The 10290-nt window shown below is 40.6% G+C and overlaps 1 protein-coding gene across 1 annotated transcript in view; it reads left to right on the top strand.

Moving 5' to 3' along the window:
* The first annotated feature begins 320 nt into the window (after window positions 1–320).
* The window catches only part of lta4h (leukotriene A4 hydrolase), an 18979-nt gene continuing 9009 nt past the window's right edge, over window positions 321–10290 (top strand). Inside the window, exons 1-7 of the mRNA XM_020595288.1 lie at window positions 321–538; window positions 1774–1904; window positions 1983–2103; window positions 5296–5364; window positions 5789–5893; window positions 9034–9086; window positions 9168–9240. Of these exons, the coding sequence (XP_020450944.1) occupies window positions 389–538; window positions 1774–1904; window positions 1983–2103; window positions 5296–5364; window positions 5789–5893; window positions 9034–9086; window positions 9168–9240 (702 nt within the window). The 5' untranslated portion in view covers window positions 321–388. The remainder of the gene's footprint in view (window positions 539–1773; window positions 1905–1982; window positions 2104–5295; window positions 5365–5788; window positions 5894–9033; window positions 9087–9167; window positions 9241–10290) is intronic.

Below are 10290 nucleotides of genomic sequence, written 5' to 3'. Positions count from 1 at the left end.
CCCTCCTGTAGGCTGCTTCGTCCCCGCCAGTGATGCGACCTATCACTGTGGTATTGTCCGCGAACTTTAGGATGATGTTGTCTTTGTGGGAGGCGACACAGTCGTGGGTGAAAGTCCATTCCATTCCATTTTAATGTATTTGTAGCTTAATTCTCAAATTACCTCGGAGCTCGGCCCAAATTCGGGTTTGATCCATTAACACATTCTAAAGTTTTTTTTAATTACCTGCCATGCTTCAAAATAAAAGTGTTATTCTGCGCAGTCTTTGTTATAATGACTGTTTTATTTTGAAAATGAGGCACCGGATGTGTTTAGGGCATATTCCAGTAGATAACCCCAGCTGTCTGAGAGCCGCTCCAGTCTGTTTGTTGTTACCGGACACAGCATCATGTCTTCAGACCCGTGCGCTTTCTCTTCGTTCACCAGGTGCGTCACCAAACATCTGAACCTGTCCTTCCACGTGGACTTCGACAGACATGCCATCAGGGCGAAGGTGGAGCTCACCGTGGAGTCTCTGGAGGACCGTTTCTCCACTCTGGTAACGTACATCCAGTTGAAACGTGTTTGACTGTGGTTCCGCCGACACACAGACTTCTGTGAACAGAATTTCCTCCTCAAAATGCCAGTTTGTAAAGAAATCTGAAAATGATGTCGCCCCATAATTCGGCTTCATCGTGTGTAAATGTACACATTGTATAGTCTGTGTTTAACTTTGTAACTCTGGTAGTACGAGGTCTCTGAATATCGTTTTGTAACGGAACTCTAAATTGCTCCGTTTTGAAAAGGCCATTTGACGTGACACCCACTGTAGTGGAGCCCCGGATGACCCCGCATCCAGTTTGTTTTTTTTTTTTTTTAGACCAGTCAACACTGAACCTGGCGTCTCCTCTGAAATGTTTTCATGTCTATTTTTTCCTGTTCCGCATTTAGTGAAACGTAACCACCAAACACAGCCGTTTTAAATCACACAGTTATTTTCTGTTGCTAACTTTGTACTGGTGTCTTGCAGCTGATTAACTTGCTGGTGCAAATCTGAGCTTTTTAGTTTTACTTTCACTCGCCCTCTGTAGCGAACCAGGGAAAATCAACGAAATGAGACCACATTAAAACGTGAATTCTTTCTGATGAGGTGAAGCCTGCAGGCAGACACAGCTGTTCTGATGAACTGGAATCTCGGTAGAAGTTAAGATTTCGTTTGAAGTTGCAAAAACCTCCACGTCACTCTGCAGTTCTGCTTCATCCATCTTGTCATATGTCAGCTTGATTATTTTGCACTTCTCTAGTTAGTTCCTCATTTGAGGTCTGTAAATAGGAGAAAAACTTGAGTTTGTCGAGATGTAGTACACTCGGACTTTGACTTGAAGGCTGGGCTGCTGTGAACAGGTTTGTGGGCCTGTCAGGTGTTTATTAGCGGAGTTTCAATTTACAGTTTAATAAACACAATTTCCCCATTAAAATGTTAACATTTAAAACATTTCTCATCCTTTAGCTGCTGCTCTATATAAAGGTTTTTTTTTTCTTGCCTGTAAATGTATATACATATTTTTAAGCAAGGAAGCTGAATTGTTATGTCTTTGCATGGAGTTTAGCGTGACATAATGACATTGTAAGACTGAATTTATTGGGGCTGTGTTGTCGATATGGACTTTGGTCTATTCACCTGAGATCAGAGTACAGATGAATGTTTATTAGCTCCTGGGTGCTGACTCAACTCAACTTGTCTGATGTTAATCTCGAATCCCACTGATAAATGTATCGTCTTATCTGACACAGACTTTGGACACCAGAGACCTGAAAATTGCCTCTGTGTCTGCGAATGGCCAGCCGGCTCGCTTCAGTCTGGGCCCCAAACACAGCTTCAAGGGGACACCACTGGACATCACGCTGCCGTTTGACATCTCCAGGTGATGTCGTCTTTGCTTTCCTCACATCAAGGCTTTTTAAAATAAATTGTAACAACTGTGCTTGTCTTGGCCAATCAGGGGACAGCATGTGATTGTGGAGGTGACCTATGAGACGTCTCCCTCTTCATCGGCTCTGCAGTGGCTCAAACCTGAACAGACTGCTGGGAAGAACCAACCCTACCTGTTCAGCCAGTGTCAGGTGCATATTTGCTTAGTTCTTCATGAAAACAAGAACCAGTTTAACGCTGACATATTAAGCTTTTTCAATTTTTTTTTTATTTTTATTCTGGGGTCTACTAGGAAATGTTTACATGCCTGTCTGCTCATAAAACCTGCGTTTCCTCGGACTGGGTGCGTCTACAGCAGCTCTTTCAGCCTCTCTCTCAAAAGCCCCTAACCCTTCCTGAAAGCCCAGTCTGCTCTGAACGTGGCAGAACCACCTGCCACTCCAATCCGCGTTTCTAGTGTCTTAGGGATCAGCGTGAGTTACAGTTGGCTTCTCTTCTACTTTAAATTTCACCACAATAACTGCTTCTGAAACAAAAACCAAACAACGACACATGTTTGAGCAAGAGCCAGGCTGGAAAATGGGAAGAAATGAACAACACTGATGACCAGGATTACAGCTGCCCCTGCTGTTTTCCTCAGGTAACTAAATACTGCTGTTTTTAGCCTAATGTTATGTTGCTATGATCAGATAATGGGTTAGTATTCACGGATAAACACTCCAAACCTAAACCCACACTTTGTCTTTACAGGAACCCCTGTGAGAACTGGCCCACAGAGCCCAGTGAAGTAAGAAGCATTTGTTGTGCGAAGATGGGAGGTAACTTGTTAGTAGAAATATTAGCATTCTCAAAATGCACTTTGGAATATAAACACATTTAGCAATTAGAGGATGTGCAAGTGTAAAGTACGATGCATAACTACGATGCGTAACGAGTTTTTGGAGACACCTAATACCTGTGCAGAAGTAAACCAAGTGATAGTGCAATAAATGATACAGCCACTGTTCCCTTATATTATCCTGATTGTAACATTACACAATTGAGTTGCCTTCATGAAGCAGCAACCTGCATAGGACTATATGCAACTATATTCTGTACCATGTTAACACAACTGAAGGTGTTTTTTTTTAATATTACAGAGTAACTTGTATACTGGAAAAACTGTGAGGACTGTACTGAGTCCATGTTTCACAGTAACTATCTTTTCACTTGATAGGTTTTCACTCACTAAATAGTTCTTGCCATTTTATGCTTTAAAATGTTTTCAAAGTTTCATAATATTTGTATGATACAATTTCAAAATAATGTATTTTATACCTTGTAATATAGGTTGACACTGTAATAAAGTTTGACTGTCAAACAGAGGAATGTCTTGTGCTGCTTACAGACTCACTATTTACTACTGGTATTTTGGAATAAATGATTACTAGCAAAACCGCTACACATTTGCTTTAGCAGGATGCTAATTGAACCAGATGTTTTTACCCTTCTAAATTCAAAATTGAAAGTTTTTCATATCACTTGCTTAAAAATATAATTACATAAAAATGTCAAAATATATTTGTACACATTTATTGCAAAATATACTGTTAATAATGACAATCTTGCTTAAAAATAAAGCACTATTTGAGTAAAATGAAATGGGTAATACACAAAGAAGCAAAGCTGTCGCTTGTATAAATAGTCTGGATCATGTACTGAAGTTGTCAGTCGGTGCGCGTTCGGCTCAGGGGTCAGCTCAGCTGATAAGCTGAGTGTGTCACTGTTCACCTGACAGGTGTTCACATAAAGATGAGCTGTTACACTACAACTATGAGAACTTGTATGTTTAACTGTCAGGACTGTTGTGTTAACTGTGAATCTTGTGTAATACTTTCCACAAGTGGCTCTTGACAGATTTCTCCATCAGACACATCCTTGGTTTTGCAGTTAGAAGTTTACAGACAAAGAAGAAGAAACTTTATTTATTGTAATATTGTGACACGTGCAACAAAATGGTGTTTGGAGCTGAGGGCCCCGGGCCGCTGCGTGCATACGCACTGCCATCACAGGCAATGGGGGAGTTCAGTGTCTTGCCCAAGGACACTTCGACACGTGGACTGCAGGCACCAAGAGTCGAACCTTCAACCCTCTGGTTGGGAGACAACTGCTCTACCCACCGCTCCACTGTCGCCCCCCAAATGTTGGTATTCTATAACTGAAAATGCTGTCTTTTGTTTGTACTGTTGTGCTGAGTCACAGAATCTTCTGTAACAGCGGAGAGTTTCAGAAGTGGCTTAGATTTCTTTGTCAGAAACTTCCTCAGTGTTGCAGTATGAAGTAAATGGTGACATACTGATTAGGACACAGGTTGCTTCACTTGTTTTCCTCTAACTGCCAACAGTCTTCCTCTTTTTTGTACCGGTTTAATCTTGAGGGTTTTGTGTGTTAGGAGAGATTTTAAACTCTGTTATGGATTTTACAGGGAGCCAGTGGAGAGAAGCTAATATGGGAGAGATATGATCTCTCTTGCTAGTTCAGTTCCCGTCAGTACTCTGGCTGCAGCATTTTGGATTAACTGGAGGCTTTCATCATTGTCACCCATCTGTGGATTGTAGCTAAACGTATTGTATACAACACATTTCCATGCCAAGTGTGTTGATGGCATTGAAACTCGCTTTACATTTGGTGCCACATGTGAAAACTCATTTTCAACTTTGAAGAATGTTTTCACAGACATACCAAGCTTCACGCTGGAAAGGCCCTGCTTGTGCATCTGGCCTTTGAGAACTAGCAGTGCCTAAAGTGTACTTGTTTAAAAATATTGCGAGATCAATTGTTATTGTAAGATAATATTTAAATTAAAAAGAAAAGGTATGACCATGCTAGGTGGCTAATGCTACCAAAACAAACAGGTTAGCTTTAGATGCTAACACATCCAGAAGGAAGAACATCACATCTGAATCCAATCTGAGTCCTCTGGCTGCTTTTAACCCTCTCCATGTCAAACAGCCAAACCCATGTTAACCCTGGTTGTTGCTCGTTCTTTGTCCCACTCTCTTTGTGCAAAAGACGCCACCTCTTCACTCTGGCAGCTACTGGTTCAGACCTTTAGCCGCCCAGAGCTCCTCCATGGCTGTTTGACATGACTACTGGTAGCTGGAAAAAACCTTCTTCTAACCTTGGCTAGGCAGCAGGCGGGGCTGATTTACAGACCGTACTTTGACAACACAGGGTGGAGAAGCTGGAATAACAACAGGAGGCTGTAGGCAGCAGAGGGTCATGGAGGGGGGTCTAGCTGGGAGACACCATGTCCTGTCCCACTGTCACTGTGGTTATCAGACTGAGGGGGAATCTTAATGCAGGTTTTAATGATTTACCTTTTATTTGTGTTTTTCTTACAGGCTCATCACTGCAGGAGTATGATCCCCTGTCAGGACAGTCCATCTGTCAAACACACCTACTATGCTCAGGTAACACGGTCAAGGTCAAGTGTTTGTCATATGCACAGTTAGGAAACGTGTTTCCTTGTACAATGAAATTCTTCCGTCCCCATGAATGCCACATAATACAAGTGAAATATAAAGTAGATGAGCAATAACACAAATCTAAATAGGCAGTAAAATCACAAATCTAAGGCACTTTAAAGCAGCAAGTGAATAAAAAATACAAAATACAATATAATGCAGAGAGAATATATGCTCAGTGGGAGCCATGGAGTGTAAATACTCAGCAGTGAGTGCGCAATTATGCATGTGCAAAATGAGTATGTAAACAGTACAGATGGAATTACATGAGGTAGATCCTGAGTCAGCTGTTTAGTGATACACCTGTTGAATTGTATCTTATAGATGGTGATGTCTCATCAGGTGTGACTGTGTACTTTATCTTCTTCAGGTTTCTGTACCTAAGGATCTGGTAGCGGTAATGAGTGCAGTGAGAGATGGACAAGAAGTCGATCCTCAGGACAACAGCCGCATCATCTACAGATTCAGACAGCCGGTAGGTGTCATCTTCTAGTGCTGTTCACTTATTTGATATCAGGTGTCCATCAACTCTATAGACAGTTTAATGCAGAAGATGTCACAGACATGAACAGGACATATTAATACTTGTATAGTGTCATAACAGTCTCAATCTCTTTATTTCTTCTTCATCCTGACCAACAACAGGTTGGTACCATCTGACATTGAAAACACTCAACACTGATCTTATAACTTGTACCAAATTAATTGTTACCAGAAAATTATTATTAAAATACTGAACCCATAAAAATAAAGTGTCACCATATGTTTTTGTTAACACTGACATGAAAATTAAAAAAATTTTTTTTAGAACAGTTGTTCCCAAACCTTTTCAACTTGAGACCCAAAAGACAAATTTGGTTTCTCTCTGGGACCCAAACTTACAAAAATGCATCATGAATCTCTACAATGTGTGAAATTGCAAAGTAAATGGTAAATGGACTGTATTTTATATAGCGCTTTTCTCACAGTGTGTTGCACTGGCCTTTACAGAGATGATACACCATTCACCCATTCACACACAACATTCACACACCGATGACGACAGGCTGCCACACAACGGCACTAGTCAAGCCACCGGGAGCAATTCGGGGTTCAGTGTCTTGCTCAGGGACACTTAGGCATGCGGGGAGACCGGGTGTTGAACCACCAACTTGCTGGTCAGGAGATGACTGCCCTACCTCGTGAGCCACAGCCACCCCCGTACCAATACCATTAAGTACCAATAATGAACACAACAAACCCTAAACTTAAAATGTAGCCTATATGAAATCTATATATTTCATTATAAAAGTACATCACAGCACTAATGAAGTTCATGAGAGCAATGTGAAATTTCTCACCGCCTTATAGAAAACCTGAATGAAACAAACATAATTTGGACTGTCATCCAATTCTATTCATTACATTCAGAATGAACAGTGCAACCTTAACATAGGCAGCTACCCGTGGTGTATTATGCTACATACTTGGCTCTCATTTTACTTAATGTTATGCATCAATAAATAACTTTTAAAGAGTAGTCCAACCTGATCGACACACAGAGCTCTGATTTACATCAGTCTCACGCAGTAACATTCAGCAGAATGTAGACTGTGCTAGTTCCTTTTCCCTCCTCATCCAATCTTTCTCTCTTTTTCAGTATGTTTACACAGCACAGACATAATCGTCACTGCTGGGCTGCTGATCAGTTATTACAGGAAAAAGAATTGAGTCCTATATGTCATTTTTTTATTTAAGGGTTAGGACAATTCCATGTTTATTTGACCCATTTACAGTCAGTTTTTTGCACTTTCTTTGCAGATTGTTAGCGTTAACCTTCTGACTTCTTTAATAGTTTGTCTTGACTGCTCACAGTAACCACTTAACTAGGAGTGATTAGACAACAGTGGGTTGAGCAGCTCTACAGTAGCTAATTAGACTTGCAGCAAACAACTGAAGAACAGTCTGGCCAGTGGCCTCAGATGATTTCACAGATTCTGAAACACCCCTGAAGCGTGTCTTCAGACCTTCAAACCAGCCCTGTCTTACACCAGGGCCTGCGCTGGTGTTGCCTCAGATACAGTAGAAAAGATGAAATACAATCCAGTGTGAAGAGAAGATTCATGCACACTTGAGCATAGAGGTTTATAAGATAACATTTTAAAACCCTGAAAAGTATAGCCTGGACTGTCTTCTATCTTCATGATCGTCAGATAAATGGTAGAATTACACCATCAGAAAAGTATAATTGCATGTACCGTACTTTCCGGACTATCAGCCGCTACTTTTGTCGCTTCATGCACACACCCTCATCCTGGACAACACACGACGAAATGCATATGATGCCGCTTCAATTTACAGGCGATCAATCTGGCTGTCGAAATGTCTCATGTTACAACGTGGACACCTGCGGCTATGTACAAAATATTTTTTTGTCTTACATTTGGTGGGTGCGGCTTATAGTCCGGAAATTATGGTATTTGAGTGGCTAAAATCTCATTGCCCAAAAATGCTGCATGTTTCACTGCAGTGGTCTGTTGAACTGAATTAGGAAGCTACATTTTTTTCACACATTGTAATTGTCAGTCTGAACACAGCCTTTAGAACAGGTTCCACCACTTATCACCTGCTGTGGTTTGACCTCTGAAATGATGCCAGATCTTTAAATGGGACTTTTCCAGCTAGAAAAAAAAGACTTGCAGTGTAGTGGGTAGGGTCTGGTGTGGACTAAATTAATTCAGGCAAATCATCCCAATTCAAATAATCACTTAATATTACAATAATTCTGAGCAGTTCAATAAATTGTAAGACACTTCAGAAATCGGAACGATAGGGGATAGAATTACTGCTCCTGCATAAAGAATAAAAAAAGTATTAGATATGAGAATTGTCAAAGAGTCAGTCAGGCATGGTTGGCCCTACAGTCGGTCAGTCCAGAGTCCCCTCCCGGCCAGGTTCTGCCTGTTCATCTGCCCTTCCCAAACATGCACACTCTACTGCAGCATCATCCTTACTTCCTACCACTAACCCACAGCTATCAACTTTTATCATCTCCTGGTTACACCTCCTGTACACTCCCCTCCTTCTGGGAATTGTCTGAGATGTCCAGTTCATGAACTTCTAGGTTGCATTGACCTAGCACACATTTCCTTTTCTAAACATGAACAGAGCACACGAACAGTTCACATAAGGCTGAAGTTATGTCCAACTTCAAGCTTCCCATTTAAGGGAGGTTCCCTATCAGCCTTGGGCTATCAGTAGATGGTTTCCAAGGCTCCTCATGCACAAACATTGTCAAACATTTCAAAGAAGAGAAACAGATCTCTCCAAGATTATATAAACACTTAGCCCACCCTTACATAACTACTGCAAATAATATCATGATCAGAGGTGTTCGGAGTGAGTTGTCTGATGTTTAGTAGCTCTTCTCTGGTGAAGGTAATCCAGGATGGGTTGCTGAAGACTGAGAAAACTAGGAAAAATAACAAACACACAAGAGAGTGCATTAGCAAGACACCCACATGCGGCACCACAAATCAGTGAAATTATTCATGGTAATAACAATCAACTCTCTGAGATTAAATGGGTCAACAACAATGACAATAGATACGTTTCAGGATCTACTTTTGTCCTCAGGTGCCCATGCCTTCCTACCTGATAGCGATTGTGGTTGGAGCTCTGGAAAGCAGGTACTGTTTTTCATACACCTGTTTATGTCATCATATTACCTGCAGCAGGCAAACAGAAACTGTGTTCTTATTTTCTGACAGAGAGATCGGTCCAAGGTCCAGAGTGTGGTCTGAGAAAGAGTTTGTGGATAAAGCAGCGTTTGAGTTCTCAAAGGTGAGTCACAATCAAAACTCGAAACAACATGTAAGCCTACTTGTTTCAGTGGTCCTCAGTGACTGAAACACACAAACTTTAGTGTGAATGTTTTGTTAGGCTTGTCTTTTTTTTTTGGTCACAGTGACTTAGTTTGTAAACAGTATTTACAGTATATTACAGGAAAAATATAAAACATTCATTCATACATACTTGCATGCATCTGGTGCAGACTGAACTTAGTATATGTGACTTTGATCCTCTCCAAGCTAAACTGACTAAGGTAATTGTGTTAATTACGATTGACATTGTTCTTAGTGATTTTAAAGTTCCTATGGTAAAAGCTTTATTGAAGGAAGCCATTCCTGTTGTCCTGTTTCTGTGTGTTTCAACATCATTCATTCATCTTAAATATATAACACTAATCTCTTTAAAGTATATCAGTCAGCTTTAGACTGCCATTCCACCAAAACAGCATGAAGTTCGCGAATGGTCTTGTAATGAATATTGATTCAAATTCTGTCTGTTTTGCTTCTGCTAGATCTTAGTATTGCTTTTGATATCAGTGATCATGGTATTTTTTGACTGACTTGAAAAGAGTCTTGCGACCTGTATTGGGCCTTGGACTTACCTATCAATATGTCTCATAATAATAATAACACACTGACTTTTTATGATGTTAATTTTGGAGTGCCACAAGGTTCTGATCTTGGCCCATTTGTATTTATCATTTATATTTAATCAATCAGTCAAATTATAAATGATCATGGTATTGACTTTCACGGTTACGCTGATATTTGCTTTTTAGTCCTATGAAGATGGATGATGTTTCTGGTATCCCCAGGCTTGAGACCTGATTGCCAGATGTGAAAACCTGGATGTTGAGAAATTTTCTGCTTTTCGGTCCTGATTAAAACTGAGATGTTGACGATAGGTTCACTCAGATACAGTGAGGAACAGAAGTATTTGAACACCCTGCGATTTTGCAAGTTCTCCCACTTAGAAATCATGGAGGGGTCTGAAATTCACATTGTAGGTGCATTCCCACTCTGAGAGACAGAATTAAAAAAA

This window comes from Monopterus albus, unplaced genomic scaffold (assembly GCF_001952655.1).
Source record: "Monopterus albus unplaced genomic scaffold, M_albus_1.0 scaffold26.1, whole genome shotgun sequence".
NCBI lineage: Eukaryota > Metazoa > Chordata > Actinopteri > Synbranchiformes > Synbranchidae > Monopterus > Monopterus albus.
The sequence above is the reverse complement of the archived record's forward strand: the minus strand, read 5'-3'. Positions and strand labels throughout refer to the sequence as shown.